Below are 19,295 nucleotides of genomic sequence, written 5' to 3' on the forward strand. Positions count from 1 at the left end.
GTCGCTGAACAAAGACGTTGCCACCGATTTGTAGCTCTGGGAGTTCTCTCGCTTTCCTGTCGTAACTAACCTTCGTAAGTTTTCTTTTCTCACTGATTCGTTGCTTCACTTGTTTCGCACCGGGAGGCTGCAGTTTGTTCGTCACTACCGGTATAGCATTTCGCGTATCTCTGGAGAACAACCGTTGATTTGGACTCGAACCCACTGAGTTGGGTGTATTCCGATGCTGCAACAGAGCTTGCCAAAAATCTACTCTCGTTCGCTGGCATTTGTAGTAGAGCTGCTTCATCGCTTTTACTGCCGATTCCGCTTTACCGTTGCCTTCGGGATGATATGGAGACGATGTCGTATGTTTGAACTTCCATTCCTTTGCAAACCTCGCCCAATCCACACAGTCGAACTGCGGACCGTTATCCGTAACCACCACCTCAGGGGTTCCGTGCCTTGCAAAGTGTCGCTTACATACCTGGATGACATTCTTCGTCCTGGTATCGCTGAGAAAATCGACTTCCACGAAGTCCGAAAAACTATTCGCCAGAACAAGCATCGAAATCCGTTTTCCTTTCTCCTTGACCTCGCCTAGGTCTATGTTCACACGTTGAAATGGATACTCTGGGATTTGATGAGATTTCATCGGAGCCTTGTGTTGCTTTGCGCTGAACTCCGCGCAAACTTCGCAATTGCGGATGTAATTAGTTATTTGTTCCGTCATACCTGGCCAAAATAATGACTCTCTTGCTGCACGCAAACTGTAATCTATACCAAGGTGAGCAGTGTGCAAGTTGTCCATGAACTGCCTTCTGAGACGCTTCGGAACAAGAACTCTGTCACCCTTTAAAATGACTCCCTGACACATCGTCAATTCATCTTGTAGTGCTCGGTAACTTAGCAGCTCGTCATCCAAATCTTCCTTTTTCTCCGGCCAACCGTTAGTCAATACTTGGCACAGCTTGTACAGGGTTTCATCCTTTCTCGTTTCGTCGGCGATCTCTTTGAATCGATCATCTGATAGACTGATCACCTCGATCACGTTGACGTTCGAAATCTCATCAAAGGCTGCGTCAACTCGATTCCTCTGAAGTACTTCAGCATCAGCGGATGCTGATTCCTTGGCCTGTCGGTCCTTGCCAATCGCTGTTCTCGAAAGCAGATCTGCGATGTGCATTTCGATACCTTTCTTATATTTAACTACGATGTCATATCGTTGCAGTGCCATCATCATCCGTTGTAGTCTGAGTGGTGCGCTGGTGATAGGCTTCTTAAAAATATCTTCGAGCGGTTTGTGGTCGGACTCCACAATAACCCGAGGTTTTCCAGCAACGTATTGATCGAACCGTTTGCAAGCGAAAACGATCGCCAAACATTCTCTCTCGATAGGGGCATAGTTGCTTTCGGTCTTCGTTAGTGTCCTCGATCCATACGCCACCGGTCGTCCATCTTGCATCAATACGCATCCAACGCCAATTTTGCTTGCATCACATTGGATTGTGAGTTGTTCGTCTGGATCATAGTAGCGTAGCACAGGTGTTTTTGTTACAAGATGCTTAATTTGTTGGAATGCTTCGTCGGCCTCATCGTTCCAAATATACTCCGACTCGTCACGCGTTAACTTGCGAAGAGGTGCACTGACGTCAGCTAGCCTTGGCAAAAACTTGGCAAGATACGTTGATAATCCAAGAAACGTCATCAGTTCTTTCTTATTCTTCGGCGTTTGAATTTCTGCGATAGCGGAGACCTTGTTCGGGTCCGGCATCACTCCCTGATCCGTCAGCACGTGCCCAAAGAAAGGCACCGAAGATAGGGCTATCTTCACCTTCGAACGATTAAGCTTCAAACCTCGTTCCCGACACCTTTGCAACACATTCCTCAGGTTTTGGTTATGGTCCACCATGGCTTCCTCCACCGTTTCTCCACATCCGAAAACAATAATATCGTCCGCCAAGCACCTCACTCCTTTCAGCCCAGACACCACTTGTTGTTGGGCTTTTTGAAAAATCTCCGGTGCACACGAAACTACGAAAGGCATTCGTTTCTATCTGTAAACGCCCATGGGTGTCCAGAAGGCTGTGAGATCTGAGCTTTCTTCGTCTAGCTGCAGGTGCCAAAACCCGTTCTTCGCATCCAGTACCGTAAACACTTTTGCCTTTGTGAAGTCTGGTAACATCTCCTCGATGGTCGGAATCTGATGATTCACTCTCTTTATTGCCTGGTTTAGCTCCGACGGATCCAAACAGATGCGTAGCTTCTCTCCCTTTTTCACTAACACCAGGTTGGACAGCCACTCCATATGTCGATCTACCGGTTCGACAATGCCCTTCTCCTCCAATTCACTTATTTTTTCCTTAAGCTCCGGAAGATACGCCAGCGGAATCCTGCGTGGCTTTTGCTGTACCGGCATGGTTTGTGTGCAGTCCTCCTGCAAGTCATCAATGGTGTAGATGTCGTGAACTTTGATGATCCCCAAATCTATCGCTGATTGTGCTGACAATAGTGGTGGACGAGTTTTGTTAACTACCACAAACGTTAACTGTTTGGATCCATGCTTTAACTGTATATCCAGCTTCACCTTGCCCTTCGGAGTGATTATTTTTCCGGAGTTGCATCGCAGTCGTACGTTGGTTGCTTGCAGATCATGTTTAGGGACCAATCGCTTCAAATCGTTGTCGCATATTACATTCACACGGGCCCCCGTGTCTACCTGTACATCGAAAAGCTTGCTCAGTGCCCCGTCGAGAACTTTCAGTTGCACCATAATCTTCCCAGCGCCGTGCTTTCCATCGCTGTCCACCTTCGCAATGTCAACGTACTCACACTCCTCTTCCGTCTCGCAGTCGTCCGAATCCGTAGATCTGCCGTCCACTCGCCTAATGTTTCTGCGTCTAAATTTGTTGGAAGTCTTCGACCGGCATACTTTTCGAAAATGATTCAGCCTTCCGCATTTCAAGCACTTTTTTCCCCATGCGGGACACTGATTTTTGTCCGCGGCGTGTCTTCCGCCGCAATATATGCACTGACTTATCTTCTTTGTAGCTGTAACCTTCAGTGCATCTGCTGTGCATACCGACGGCTCTTCTTTATAGGACGTCATTTTCTCATATTGCTGAGCCAACTCTTCAATCTGTTGATGATCCTTGATTTTCTTCACCATATCCTTCAGGCTGAGGTCACCAGCTTTCAACAGTTCTCTTCGAACCAGATTATCTCGAATCCCAGCAATGATTCTGTCCTCGATATGTTCCTCAAGCTCATCCGCCGCATAGCTGCATCCTTGGGCTTTCTTCTTCAAGCGCTTGACGTAATCGTCAATACCTTCTGCTTCTCGCTGGCTCATGGTTTGGAATTCTGCACGCTCCACTCTTTTATCCCGTTTCGGAACCAACTGAGCTTCCATTTTCTGCAGAATCGTACTGGTACTATCCTTTTCGGCCGCCGTCAAATTCAGCTCTTCGACCAACATTACGCCGTCCGCACCCATAATGGACATCAACATTGCTACTTGTTGGCTCGCTGGTTTGGTAGCCACGTTTGTAGCAACCGAGTAATAATTCCATTGTAGCTTGAACACTTTGAACGCGTCTTCATCGTTCAACCCCAGCTTCAGGGGCGCTGGTACTGGAATTCCGCTCATTTTGTAAACAAAAAAACTCAATTTGCTTTTTCCGCGCGAAAAACACTTCTACAACCGACTTTTTACTACGAATCGACCGGCGATAGCCTCGTCTACGCTTCCATGTTCATTTCGGATCGGAATTTCGCGAAAAATAACCGATTTGATCCCATTTCTGACACCATGTTTTGCTACTGATGTTGACCGTGTCGTGTCGTAACTGTACTCTTTATTGAATTCATGTGTGCATTACAAATAGGGTTATAAATGTTCATGATGACAAAAGGTTGACAATACAACATGGTTTACGTTTACGTCTCTGTATTCGGGTTTCATCTCGGCCAACGTTTCCATTGTCGACTTCACAAGGACGATTTTCTTCACAACTATCGAGGACATCATCTGGCGAGCCGCCACGGGTATTGACCGAGTTACTAGAAATTCAAAGCTTTGCATGATTCACGTGGCGATCGAATTCAACTCCAGTTAATAAGTTCTTCAAAGTAATCCGGGTTCCATTCTTCTTAACGACGACATGAGGTTGTGGGTTGAAGTTTGTTTCTAACTTGTTTCGCTTCACCAAATTTTTCACGACTACATGATCTCCAACGTCAATGTGTGATTCTCTTGCTCTTCTTTTCGAATCTCCATACTCCTTTCCTTTTTCTTTCTTTGTTTTGTCAGATTGTCGTACTCTGTTCTCGGGGTTTGAATGTTCGGATACACGGATCATTGGAATTTTATCTCGAAGATTTCTTCCCAATAACAGCTTTGCTGGGGTAACGTTTGTTGTTGAATGAGGTGTGTTACGATAAGCTAGAAGAAAATCCTAAGAAAAGAAAAAATGTTTGCCTCAAATATTAAATGATTAAAAAAAACATGTTAGACCATTTTACCTGCAGATCATCTTCCCAATTTCTCCCCATTGCAATGCTTATTTTAACAGTTTTTAATAATGTCCTATTAGGCCGGAACAAATCTCATTTTCTTCTTCTGTCACTTTGTTCGTTGACTCGTCAAGGTGGGGGATGATAAATAATAAATGTACAGGGGGTAATGCATCGAATATTCTCAAATTTTTACTGTAAGTTCATCAACTAGTTGTGTATCAGTGGTCCAAATTTGGAAAAGGTCGGGCTATTCTCCACGAAGTTATGAAGATTCTTGAAAAAGGTAAAATTATCCGATAGCCAACTTTGAGCTGTTATATCTCCGTATTCAATGAACTGATTTCAATGAATTTTTGACCATTCATGACTTATATCATGAACTATTAAAAACCTTTGACTTAACTTGAAATCTTTAACAAGAGAAAAAGTTATAGCGATTTAATTTATTTCACGACTTTTTAGTAAATTGATCTATTTTTAATATGCATCCCATAACTTTTTCAATTTATTGTCAGCTATGTTGTTACTTTCCTTCAAAACACATTTATATATAAGTCATTTAGAGGGCATTTAAATGAACTATAATTAGCATCTTGAATTTTGAAACGATATTGAAGTTTTGGATAATTTGGTGTTTTATTAGAAAAATAATCTAACCGTTATAATTTTCTTTCGTGTTAAGAATTTTAAGTTAAGTCAAAAGTTTTTCATAGCTCATTATGTAAGTCATAATTGGTCAAAATTTAATTTCATTCGGTTCATTGAATCCGGAGATATAACAGCTCAAAGTTGGATATAAGATAAATATACCTATTTCTTAGAATCTATATAACTTCGTGCAGAATAGCCCGATCTTTTCCAAAATTGGACCACTAATACACAACTAAATGATCAACTTTCAGTAAAAATTTGAAAATATTTGCTGCACTTTTTGAAAAGTTACAGCTACTTGAAAATTTTTTTGAGAAGTGAAAATTTTGCCTGTCCCGATCATTTTGTCTATCCCCTGTATTTGATGAAAAATTACCCAAACAATTAGGCGAAATCGTCAAACTCATCGGATTTGTTAAGAAATTTTCTCGACGACTCAAAATTCACCGTAAAATTTTTGGATTTCTTAAATAATTTATGTGTGTCCCCCCTCAAAATGTCGAATTCCGACAAAAAATTTCCAAGGGGGGGGGGGTGACATAAGAGAAAATCGAAATTTGTGTCAGCCTTATGTCGTTCGACCAAACCGTTCTGGAATGGTGCGTATGGAATTGAATGCGAGATTTTGATACCACTCACTTTGCAAAACTGAGTAAATTCAACAGAAGCAAATGGTGGCCCGTTGTCACATACAATTTCCTCAGGAAATCCAAATCTCGAGAAAATAGTTCGAAGTTTGAAAATAGTCGTTTTTGCCGTTGTTGAAGTCATGATTTCAATTTCTGGGTATCTTGAAAAATAATCCACGACTACTAAGAGATGGATTCCATTTGTAACTTCCGTAAAATCCAAAGCTAATTTCCGCCAAGGTCCTTCTGGTAGAGGTGTTCTGGTCATAGGTTCGGTATTCGCTTCAGATACTAGCAAACAGCCTGCACATCGCTTCACGTAATCTTGAACCATCAAATCCATTCGATTCCACCAAACTTTTTGCCTTAAACGTCTCTTCATTGATTCACATCCTAGATGTGGCTCATGAGCAAGCTGTAGAACATTTCCTTACAAAAGTCTAGGTTTAACTATTCTATCATTTTTCAGTACTAGCACAGACAAACAGACATCTCACTCTACCTACTTACCATCGTTTTCCTTTTTAACGGTCTATTCCAATATTCTGTAGTTCGCAAATCTCTCACTTATGGTGTTCGCATCGTTTTTACTCCTGTTTGACGTTTGCTCACTACTGCCATCTACTCAGTGGGTTTGCGAAATACATCGTAATTAGCATTTGGCGATTATACTTTTGTGACGATGATTTTAATCACACTTTGTTCCAAGTGATACGTCTGTTTGTCTGTGGTACTAGTTTCCCATCTGTTGATAAATCATGTGCAATCGTCTTGTATCTCGATAACGTTTTGGGCCATCTTCTTGTAGAGATACTAGCAACACGGCTGTGTAAACATTAGAGGAAAAACTGCGCATTGTATTTTACAGTGTATTTTTGATATGTCACCCGATCTACTTCCTGTATCAGAACTAAAAGTGAGACAACAATAAACGAACGTGTTTGAGAGTACCGCGTTGTTATAGTTCTTTGCGTATTCCGATTCCCGATATTTCGTCCGGTTCTGTCCGCTTCTGCGTCTCTGCCTGGCACTTCCCATAGGTTGTAGTCCCAGCACATCGGAATCGCGAGTGATTTTCGGGAATTGTTTTTTTCGGTCGGTTTTGTGCGGTTTAGTTTTTTTTTTCGTCGGTCGGTCGCGATGAGTGACAAGATGGCGTCGTTCGCGAAGTTGAATGCTTCCAATTATGAAAATTGAAGCTTCAAAGTGAAATTGCTCCTAATTAAGGAAGGATGTTGGGAGGCAATCAGTGCGGCGGCCCCTGTGCCCGTCACGCCGGCGTGGGAGACGAAAAATTAGCAGGCCATGGCGACGGTTGGATTGGCAGTCGAAGACAGCCAGCTGATTCACATCCGAAAAGCGAAATCTGCCAAGGAGGCGTGGGAGAATCTTGAGAAAGTGCACGTGAAGAGAACCCTCAGCACGAAAGTCTCCCTGATGCGCAAGATTTGTCGTCTTCGTTTGGATCACAACGGCGACATGGAGGCACACATCGCGACGTTGTCGGATTTGGTGGAAAAGCTGAACGGGTTGCAACAAAATGCCGTTTTGGATGATCAGTGGCTGGTGGCAATTTTGTTTAGTAGTCTGCCAGAAGAATATGAGACTCTACCCGAATAAAAAATACAGTAGAAAAACCGAACGATATATTGTAACAGTACTATTTAGAACCATATTTTTACAATAGACACCACTGTAAAAATAAAAATACAAAAACAATAAGATGTAATTGTTGTGCGCTGATTCAAATCGCGTGCAACGAAGCAACCTACAAATAATTTGAAATTAATCAAAGCAATCATGTTATCTTAGTAAAATAAATTTTCTTCAGTCTCTGTTCATTTTCCAATCAAACCAGACGGTTTTCAATCCCACTGCAACCTACAACAGGTTATGGACCTGCGATTAGAATTTTTTCAATTGTAGAAGAAAAAATGGACGGAAGCCGATTCAGCCTGCAAAAGCTAAACAACGCCAATTATTCAAGCTGGCGCTTCAAGGTGGAACTTTTGCTGGTACGGGAGGAGCTGTGGCGTTACGTGACACCAGGTGAGAAACCAGCAACGGAATCGGATGCAGTTTGGTCCGCTGGAGACGCCAAGGCCAGGGCAACCATCGGGTTACTGATCGAGGACAATCAACACCCGTTGATCCGGTCATCGACAACCGCAAAGGAAGCATGGACGGCCCTCCAGAACCACCACCAGAAGGTCAGTCTCACGTCAAAGGTCTCGCTGTTGAAGCGAATCTGCGACAAACGTTTCTCGGAAGGCGAGGATATGGCGGAGCACATCTTCGGCATGGAGGAGCTGTTCAGTAGCCTGGCGAATGCCGGACAGCAGCTGGAGGAAAATCTCATGGTCGCGATGATCCTGAGAAGCCTGCCAAGCTCGTACGACACGCTGACTACCGCCCTCGAAAGCCGTTCGGACGACGAACTCACTCTGGAGCTTGTGAAGCGGAAACTTCTGGACGAAGCAGCGAAGAAGCAAAGTTCCGGTTCGGATTCCGCAATGAAAGTTGGACCAGGGAAGAAGAAGAAGCCGCTGGCCTGCCACTACTGCAAGAAGGTGGGCCACATTCAGAAGGAATGCCGCCAATACCAACGGGACAACGAGAAGGAAGCGAAGTCAGGTAAACCGGGGAAGCCTTCACCGAGACAGGACAGCACCGTGTCGTTTGCGTTTCTGGCCTGCGGAAGCGAAACTGAAGACGGAACCAAGCCTTGGATCGTGGACTCGGGCGCGACAAGCCACACCGTCGCGAGCCGAGATTTCTTCCTGGAATTGCACGAGAGCGAAGTCAAGCACGTGACGTTGGCCGACGGGAAGAAAGCGAGCGTGGAAGGAGAAGGTCCCGGCGTGATCCAGTGCTACGATGACACGGGTAAGCAAACCGAGATGAGGCTGTCCAAAGCGTTGTATACACCCACGTTGGCGATGAACCTTTTGTCTGTTCCGTCGCTGGCGCAGAAAAATGCAACTGTTATTTTCGACATCAACGGTTGCCGGGTGATGCATGGCAACCAAACCGCTGCCATGGCAACGCTCAAACAAGGTCTGTACTACCTGAAGCAACCAAGCGAAGTCATCCTCCTGGCTGACGGAAAGCATCCAAAGGACTGCAAGCATGAGTGGCATCGGAAGCTTGGGCACCGTGATCCCCACGCCATCGATCAAATGGAGAAACGGAACCTGGTCGACGGATTGCAGATCCGCCAATGCGATGTGAACGAGCCGTGTGAATGCTGCTGCAAGGCGAAAAGCACCCGCACGCCTTTCCCGAAGGAATCGAAATCTCGTTCGAAGGCGCCCCTGGATCTCGTGCACACGGACGTGTGCGGTCCGGTGGAAGTCCCGTCGGTAAGTGGAAAACGATATTTTCTAACCATTATCGACGATTTTTCGAGGTTCTGCGTGCTGTACCTACTGAAGGAGAAGTCGGAAGTACCGGACAAGATCATCGAGTTTGTGGAGGCGGCCAAAACCCAATTTGGTCGTAAACCGAAAGTGGTGCGCTCCGATCAAGGAGGAGAGTACACCAGCGAGCGACTCCGTTCATTCTACCGACGAGAAGGCATCAAGGCACAATTCACGGCGGCCTACAGTCCGCAACAAAACGGTGTAGCAGAGCGACGGAACCGTTACCTCGTCGAGATGAGCAGGTGCCTGCTATTCGATGCCGGACTGGAACAATGCTACTGGGCGGAAGCGGTGAGCACTGCGGTATACCTGCAGAACATTTCCCTATCACGATCCGTTACTGTTACGCCGTACGAATTGTGGTACAACAGGAAGCCGGACGTAAGCCATCTCCAAGTGTTCGGATCCCGTGCATGGGTGCACATTCCGAAGCAGAAGAGGAAGAAGTTCCACCCGACGGCTCAGAAGCTGATATTCGTCGGATATTCCCAAGAGCACAAGGCCTACCGGTTCCTGGACAAGACGACGCGGATGGTGTACATCAGCCGGGATGCAAGGTTTGTCGGGGGCGAACAAGAAGAGCCCGCCGAAAACGTCCAGGAGGAGAATACGGTCGAGTTCCAATCGACACTGAAACACAACGTAGTGAATACACCAGCGAAGGAGGTCGCTGGTCCCGATGAAAATGAAGACGACGACGGCGACGGCTACGATACTGCTGCTGGCGGTACAGATGATGAGTTCACTGACAGCGACGACGAAGCAACTGTGGACATTGAAACGCCGATTGAACCGCGAAGATCCACAAGAACCACAAAGGGAATCCTGCCGGAGCGTTACCGAGAAGTCACCAGCGTGACGAGTAATTCCGTAGCTGAACCCAGAAGCTACACCGAAGCGATCCAATGTCCCGAGAAGGAAGCATGGCAGGAAGCGATGAAGGAAGAAATCCAATCGTTGGAGGAGCACCAAACGTGGGAGCTGGTTCCACTGCCACCCGGAAGGAAGACCGTTGGATGCAAGTGGACGTTCAAAAAGAAGCAGGACGAAAGCGGAAACACGGTGCGGTACAAGGCCAGGTTGGTCGCACAAGGTTTCACCCAACAGTATGGCACGGACTATGATGAGGTGTTTGCGCCTGTCGCGCGGCAAACCACCCTTCGCACGCTGCTGACCATCGCCAGTCGAGACGACATGTTGGTACAGCACTTGGACATCAAGACCGCCTCACGCTATGTCTGAACTAGCAGATTATAAAAATTGAATGTACATCGGGTTTCTTTCCACACAATATCAGAATTCATGCTATATTATCATATGCGGAAACTTTTAAAATATTTCATCGGGGAAATTTTGATTTTTTCATCTTTTTAGCTGTTTTTCATATAAATTTGCATGAAATTCCCATTTTTGGCTAATTTCTCCCCCATACAAAATGTATGGAAAAATTTTCACCGACAGAATATTTTGAAACCTTCTGCAAATGAAAATATAGCTTGAATAGTGCTGTTTAGTGGAAAGAAACCCGATGTACATTCGATTTTTATAATCTGCTGGTTCTGACATAGCGTGCGCCTATCTGTACGCCGATCTGAAGGAAGAAGTGTATATGCGACCACCACCAGGACTCAAGACGGGCGAGAAGGTATGCCGGTTGAAACGCAGCATCTACGGGCTGAAGCAGTCGGCTCGTGTCTGGAACCGGAAAATAGACGACACGTTCAAGAGAATGGGGTTCCATCCGTCGTCGTCTGACCCCTGCCTGTACGTGAAGGAAAGCAACGGCAAGTAAGCTACATTCTAATATACGTCGACGACATGTTGGTATGTTGCCATTCGAAGCGTGAATTTGAAGCAATTACCAAGGCACTGGCGAAGCAGTTCAAGTTTTCAAGTCTGGGAGAACTACGGCTGTTTCTTGGAATCCGAATTGACAAGCAAGACGGACACTACACCCTCAATCAAGCCGGGTACATCGACAGGATCGTGGAGCGGTTCGGGCACGAAAACGCAAAACCGTCCAAAATTCCACTCGACCCTGCTTACGTAAAGCAAAAGGAGGAGGAAGAGCTGCCTACCAACGAATCGTACCGCAGCTTGGTGGGTAGTTTGCTATACGTTGCGGTCAACTCTCGACCGGACATCTGCCTCAGCACATCGCTACTCGGCAGAAAGGTATCCAAGCCAACCAATCGGGACTGGACCGAGGCGAAACGGGTATTGAGGTACCTCAAATCGACGAAGGACTTGTGTCTCCACTTGGGGTCCGGAAACGAAGATCTGGAGTGTTTCGTCGATGCTGATTGGGCCGGTGATGAAGCGGACCGAAAATCCAATTCCGGATTCCTGATCAAGTTCGGTGGCGGGCTGGTAAGTTGGGGCACTCGCAAGCAAACCTGCGTTGCGCTTTCTTCCACAGAAGCCGAGTTCGTGGCTCTCGCCGAGGGATGCCAGGAAATGTTGTGGATGCGGAAGCTTCTGGACGAACTCAACGAGAATCCAGCTTCCCCGACCGTTGTGTGGGAGGACAACCAATCCTGCATCAAGATGGTCGAATCGGATCGGTTGCAGAAAAGGTCCAAGCACATCGACACCAAACATGCCTTCACCCGGGATCTCCAGCAGCAAGGTATCATCGGCCTTCAGTATCTATCGACCGACAAGATGGAAGCCGATCTGATGACCAAGCCGTTGGAACGCGTGAAGTTGGAGCGACACCGTGACGCAATCGGAGTCCGTGGCAACCTGGGCGCCGAGCGTTAACCGTTCGCTTCGTTGAGGAGGAGTGTTGTGCGCTGATTCAAATCGCGTGCAACGAAGCAACCTACAAATAATTTGAAATTAATCAAAGCAATCATGTTATCTTAGTAAAATAAATTTTCTTCAGTCTCTGTTCATTTTCCAATCAAACCAGACGGTTTTCAATCCCACTGCAACCTACAACAGTAATGTAGGATACCATACACAGCTAGTCGCGTTCGGTAATTTTCACCGAAATCTCAACAGCTGAGCGATCGGTAATGGTTTTTTACCGAAATCCTGTAAAAATTACTAAATTTCGGTAAAATGTTATCGTTTATCTGTCAAAATTTAACGAAGTTCGGTAAACGTCACCGATCTTTCCGGTAAAAAACTTAACGGTTGAGATTTCGGTAAAAAAATTACCGAAGTCGGTGATTTTTTCCAAGTGTGTACCATTAATTGTAAATAAGATTTTTACAATATATTATACAGGTTGTTAAGTATCGTAACAATATAAAAAAATATTTTTCTCCATATATATTTTTTTGCAAAACCATACATTTTATTGTTAATGAATTGTTCAAAATACTGATACGTGGGTTTAAATATACCGTACATTGTATGGTACATGAATGGTTTCAAACAATAAAATGTACCGTAAATAAATTGTTTTTAATTGTAATTTCACTACTGGTTATACATTTAATCAAATGGTTTTGGAATGGTTCTCTTTTGTTATGTTGAATTGTTTTACATTTCTTACATTTCTTTACATCTTAGGCTTATTAGATTTATTAGAATGCGCTTTGGGAATTCCCAGAGCGTTTTGGATAACCCTTCATATATAGGATCGCCCACGTCTAAGTCTGAGTAGTCTCTGAATGCATTAACAGTTGAAGCTTAGGCTCCCATTCCCCACCAGCCAGATAACCGGGTTTCGCAAACTAAGCATTATTTGTGGCAACACTTTGAGCGGCATGATGGAACTATGCCGAGCGCGCTAAGTGTTATTAGACCACTAATGTAGTTGCATGAAGTGGGTGACGAGGTACATAAGTATCATTACAGCGTGCTTAACCGTTATTGCAATATTGAGGCACCAGTTTGACTAAAGTTTGAAATACATAACAACTCATGAGATAACTGTCAAGTTCGATTCAAATATAAGTTAGGTTAAAAAGCGAACCCGCAGACGAACCGATATTAAAAGTCATTTCAGTGTTCAGTCCAGTCCATATGTTAAAGATGGCTCTACGTCAAAGATAAAGTTTGTCAACCGCATTTGATTCGATTGTGGTCGAAGGCAAGTTCACATGAGAGAAGAGGAGAAAACTCCCCTAAATGCAAATACAGAAAGAATAGTGTTGAAGTGTTGAACTCATCTACTGATTTACGGTAATCTGACCTGCATCTTTCCGGGTTGGCCTACATTGCATTCGTATTTCTCTCATCGCACTCTACACACCTAGCCCGCCCTCGAGCCCGCCATATCTCTTGGACCCCTGCTTGGACCTGCAGTTTACCACTGATTTAAACATGTTATTGGCATTAACCCTTTGGAGCCGGAGGGGTCATATATGACCCCGGCGATGAAACCGAGCATAACAAATGTGTTCGACACCAGCGACGTTGCGTCAACAGCGGCGAAAAAAATCGATTCCAAAAGGTTAAATTGATGTTTCAACTTATTCACTTTTTTTTCTTTCCTTTCCTTTGCATCAAAAAAGTCACAAACATCAACAAAACAAAGCACGGATAAAATCTTAAACTGAATAAATCTGGTGTTCGATTTGAATAGGTCGAATCTGCATAGGAATCACAGCAAACATACGATCTATTCAAATCGAACACCAGAAATAATTGAAAATTCACGGAAAAATAATGTTTCGGAAAAGTGAATGGTTCAAACGTAAGAAAAACAGTATAATATATTGTTACATAAAAATCCAATGTAAATGTATAGTATAGCGAACCATTTCATTACAATACACTTTATTGTAGCTGGTACACTGTATGGTGCAGGAATGGTTTTCACCATACACCCTATGGTTAGTTTTTATCCGGGTAGTGACAGCCTTGGAAGCGAGGCCTGATGCGGATTTGACCTTAGAGCTCGTGAAGGGTAAATTGATTGATGAGTGGATGAAAAAGGCAAATCGCGCGGACAGTGACAAAAGTGGTGAAACAGCTTTGCATGCGGCGGCCGGCAGGGAAGAGGTTAAGTGCTACTTTTGTAAAAAGCCGGGCCACAAGAAAGCGAGCTGTGACAAGTGGAAGAAGTGGAGGGAGAATAAGAAGAAGAATGAAGGAAGAGAAAAGCGGCAATAAGGCTCACAGTGTAGTGCAAAACGACGTCGAATCGGTTGACTGGGCGTTCGCCGCCGGTGATCTGGCGCCGGGAATTTGGATTCTCGACTCCGGTGCTACATGCCATATTGCGAACAGCCGTGATTTTTTCGAGTCGTTTGACGGCAGTGTAAGGGAAGATGTGAGCGTCGCAAACGGTGTGAAAGTGGGATCCGTTGGAAGAGGGTCCGGAAAACTGATTACGGTGGACAGTGCGAACAAGCGTCGTGTGATCACAGTCGATGACGTCCTGCTGGTGCCAGAAATGAAAGCGAACTTGTTGTCGGTGAAACGATTAGTGAGCAAGGGCTACGAAGTGAACTTTGATTCGCAAGGTGCAACCATTAGTCGGAACGGACTTGTTGGTGCTGTGGCCGAGCTTTCGAACAATTTATTCGTGATGAAATTGCTCACCGAAAGTGTTTCGCTGGTGAATGAAACGGAAGAGTGCATTCATGAATGGCACCGAAAGCTGGGGCATAGAGACAGTGATGCAGTGAAGAAGCTCCCGTTGGTGGCATCCGGGATGAAGATTAAGGCTTGCAGCTGTGCCGAAGAGTGTGAAGTGTGTATTCGTGGGAAGATGCATCGTGTGCCGTTTCCGAAGGCGTCGAACAGCGAGTCGTCGGGCGTTTTGGACCTGATCCACACGGATATCTGTGGTCCTATGCGGACTGCGACGCTGAGCGGCAGGCGATACTTTCTGACGTTTATAGACGACTTCAGCAAATACACGGTCGTCTATATCCTCAAGCGCAAATCGGAGACACTGGATAAGCTGCGAGAGTACGTCGAGATGGTAACCACCAAGTTCGGTAAGAGGCCAAAAATACTTCGCTCGGATAACGGAGGTGAGTACACTGGGAAAGATTTTAAACGATTTTTGAAACAGCATGGCATTATCGGTCAGTTCACCGCGCCGTATTCGCCACAACAAAATGGCACAGCGGAGCGCAAAAACCGGTATCTAGTAGAAATGGCTCGATTTATGTTAATCCAGGCAGGGCTGGATGACCGGTTCTGGGGTGAAGCCATTGTAACTGCTACCTATCTTCAAAATCGTCTCCCTTCTCGTACGATACCGGTGACACCGTATGAACGATGGCATGGGGTAAAACCGAATCTGTGTCATGTTCGCCCATTCGGTGTGGATGTGTACTGCTTCATACCAGGAGAAAAGCGAGGCAAGCTTGACGAAAAGGCGAGGAAGCTGAAACTCATGGGATACAGCGAGGTTTCAAAGGCGTACCGTTTGATTGACGTTTCGACAGGAAGGATCACGATTAGTCGGGACGTAAGGTTTTTGAACAGTTTCGATTCGGTAACGCAAGCTGATAGTGTCTCTCCGAGTAGCGAAGTGTTGGTACCTCTTTCGAAGGATGTTGCGACCGTGGATCCTGTCGTAACCGCACCACGCGTTGTGCCTGCGGCGGATCAAGAAGAAGAAGACGTCTGGGAGGATGCGGCGCCTGCTGCAGATGACGAAGTTTTGAGAAGGTTTACAAGATCAACGAGGGGGCAGCTGCCGGCTCGGTATGCTTGTTCGGCGGAAGCTGCGGTTCAGGAGGAGCCGAAAACGGCGAAGGAGGCGCTGTCCGGTCCGGATAGCCACAACTGGAAGAAAGCTATGCTGGATGAACTGGATTCGATGAAAAGCAACGACGCTTGGGAACTAGTCGATGCCCCTCAGGGAAAACGCGTTTTAGGGTGTAAGTGGGTATTCCAACTCAAGCGTACCGCGGATGATAAGATCGCTCGGTTCAAGGCCAGATTAGTAGCACAAGGCTACAACCAGCAATATGGGAGTGAGTATGACGAGGTTTTCGCACCTGTCGTGCGTCAGACCACATTCAGAACTCTCATGTCTGTTGCGGCGAAGCGGAGAATGGTTGTACGACAGTACGACATCAAGACGGCGTTTCTCAACGGCAACCTTGAGGAGGAGTTGTTCATGCGCCAGCCTCCGGGGTTCGTCGTCAAGGGCGCTGAAGGCAAGGTCTGTCGTTTAAAACGCAGTTTGTATGGGTTGAAGCAGAGCGCACGCTCGTGGAACTTGAAGCTTCATCAGGTGCTGGAAGAAGACGGTTTTAAGAGAAGTTCTGCGGATCCGTGTTTGTACAGCAAGGTGGTCAAAGGAAAGCGCTGTTATGTCTTGGTCTACGTTGACGACCTGATAATCGCCAGTGAGGATGAAAGGATAATTGAATCAGTCAGCCAAACGCTAGCCCGTAACTTTGAAGTCGTTTGTCTTGGAGAAGTGCGGAATTATGTTGGCATCGAAGTGGAACGCGACAGTGCTGGTGACTTCCACATTTCGCAGCGACGATACATTGCGGATATCGTGAAGTCAGCCGGATTGCAGGACGCGAAATCTTCGGCGATACCAATTGACGTTGGATACTTCAAACCGGATACTGAAGACAAACCTCTCTCGGATAACTCGGAGTATCAGAAGCTAGTGGGAAAGTTGCTGTTCGTGGCCGTGAATAGCCGGCCCGATATTGCGGCCCCGGTTTCGATTCTAAGCCGCAAACTTTCCAATCCTTCGCAACGTGATTGGAATGAACTGCGAAGAATTGGGTTGTTTAGTGAATTAAATATTGCCATTTTCTTTAGCCTAATCGAAAGAGCTCATTTTTCTGAGTATAAGGTGATTTTATTGCGTCCCGATTCATTTGTTTTGATGGTTAAATAAACAAAACAGTTTTAATTTCCGTGGCTAGAATGACAGTTCAATCGATAAAGTGACAGTTCGCCCCGAACAAAAAAATTTCCCCATACAAACTTAAAATGCGTTTTAAAAATAGTTCCCGGCCACCAAAAATGATGAAATTTTGGATTTCGACTAATTTTTGGACGTAGATTCCGATTATGCAATAATCAGGATACCCCTAAAGAACCCAATTGTGCGGTATTGCGCGCAAACCCCAACATTTTATTCCCACCTTTGGGTTTCCGCGCCGAAGATCCAGCGCCAGATTCGGCGACAAAGAAAACTGACAGCAGTCGCCGGACAGTTGGCAATCCTGATATTTGACGGCGGCCGCCCGGTAGTCATGGGAGTGGATTGTTGTCACGCAAATAGATCTTTTCGCTGAAAATGCATGTGTATTGAGTTATTGTTGACAGATTTTCTGCAGTGTTAGTGTAAAATTCAGCGGTTTTCTGTATCGCGTAAGCCTTCGCTGGAAGAAAACGTCATGTTGTTCAGCGAAGCAAGGAAAATTTTCAGTGAAAAAAGCAATACTTGAAGGGTTCAATCAACCTGAAGCTTCGGCTGAGCAATCACGGAGATCGATCTGGATTGGTGGGTTATGCTGATGCCGATTGGGCGGAATGCCGCGTGGATCGCAAATCCAACAGCGGATTTCTGTTCAAGTTCTGTGGTGGTACCCTGTCATGGGCCTGCCGCAAACAGTCCTGCGTATCCCTGTCAACTGCGGAAGCCGAATTCGTCGCCTTGTCGGAGGCCTCTCAAGAGGCGATCTGGCTCCAGCGACTTCTACACGACCTGGGAGAAAGCGTTCCTACGGTGCAGCTGAACGAGGACAACCAGTCCTGTCTGAAAATGCTACAGTCGGAGAAGTTCAGTAACAGGACAAAGCATATTGACACGAGGTATAATTTCGCCAAGGACTTGTGTCAGACAGGAGTCATCAAATACGTGTACTGTCCGTCGGAGGTAATGGTAGCCGATCTGCTCACCAAGCCGGTGGCACGTATACGAGTTGAACAACTTAGACGATTGAGCGGATTAGAGTAGGTATTTGAAAGCCGGTGTTGAGGAGGAGTGTAGAGATACTAGCAACACGGCTGTGTAAACATTAGAGGAAAAACTGCGCATTGTATTTTACAGTGTATTTTTGATATGTCACCCGATCTACTTCCTGTATCAGAACTAAAAGTGAGACAACAATAAACGAACGTGTTTGAGAGTACCGCGTTGTTATAGTTCTTTGCGTATTCCGATTCCCGATATTTCGTCCGGTTCTATCCGCTTCTGCGTCTCTGCCTGGCACTTCCCATACTTCTGATGTCTGATAGGGTACGAAATCTATTGCATAAGCTCATTCAATTCAATATCCTGACTTGTAGCTGCGATAATGTCTTCCAACGGTATAGCAATTGGGCATGCGTCAAACGATACTAACCGTATTACCCGAGCAACACATATGTTGTAGATGAGTCTATATGACTCCTATATGACCAAATTTGGTCACATTAGAGGCATACCGACTCATGTATGACATGTGTGCTACTAGGGTATCCTCTCACTTTCTTCGTCATAACTTTGGATGTTCGTTCCCATTTCTTGGTATAATCGTGAGAATGAATCAGCAATATTTGGTTTTCCAGGCTGATAAATTACCTTGTAATCATAGGACATGAGACGAAGCTTCCATATTTCTATGCGAGCGCATGGTTTTGCTCTGTCTCCAAAAATTGTTACTAAAGGCTTGTGGTCGGTAATAAGCCAAAAGAACTTCCCGTACAAGTAATAATGAAATTTTTCAGGTGCTAATACAAGCGCCAAGGCTTCACGCTCAGTTTGAGCATATCTCTTTTCTACATCCGATAATGCTTTGAAGCGTAGCTTATGATTTTGAACAAACCTTCTGTTCGGTCTTCCGTCCGAATGGTCTGTACGTCAGATTTGAAATATTTTTTTTTGTGTGGTCAACCAGTGTGGCCTACTACGCTCAGTCAAAAGCATCGCTTCACCCTTTGAAATCGGAAGCGAAGTAACGCATCGTTAGCGGAAGAGAGAAATAACGCACAACCGTGGAGCATAAATTTTCAGTATAGTCCATGAAGGCAAAGGAAACGGACGCAATAAAGCTACACGGAGCCGCCAAACTACCCAAATTTAAGTTCTTTTGACGCAACCCCATAGTTTGGCCCAATAACTCAAATTTGAGTAAATCGAATAAACTCACACTAGGTAGTTTGCCTTTAACTCCAGCAAAAAAATATACTCAAGCGTAAGTAAATTTAATCTAAACGTGAG

The 19,295-nt window shown here is 45.4% G+C and overlaps 1 protein-coding gene across 1 annotated transcript; it reads right to left on the reverse strand.

Moving 5' to 3' along the window:
* Positions 1-2,032: 2,032 nt before the first annotated feature.
* On the reverse strand, positions 2,033-5,451 carry LOC134287701 (uncharacterized). The gene is made up of 2 exons (XM_062850268.1): positions 4,504-5,451; positions 2,033-4,436 (listed from the first exon to the last, which is right to left on the reverse strand). Exon 2 carries the CDS (start codon positions 3,626-3,628, stop codon positions 2,033-2,035), a length of 1,596 nt encoding a protein of 531 aa, XP_062706252.1. The 5' UTR covers positions 3,629-4,436; positions 4,504-5,451.
* Positions 5,452-19,295: the final 13,844 nt, after the last annotated feature.

Source organism: Aedes albopictus, chromosome 1 (assembly GCF_035046485.1).
Source record: "Aedes albopictus strain Foshan chromosome 1, AalbF5, whole genome shotgun sequence".
In the NCBI taxonomy this organism is placed as follows: domain Eukaryota; kingdom Metazoa; phylum Arthropoda; class Insecta; order Diptera; family Culicidae; genus Aedes; species Aedes albopictus.

Bases quoted from the DNA above. Each gene is read 5' to 3' on its own strand.
- LOC134287701 (XM_062850268.1), bottom strand. From the start codon at position 3,628: ATGAGCGGAATTCCAGTACCAGCGCCCCTGAAGCTGGGGTTGAACGAT.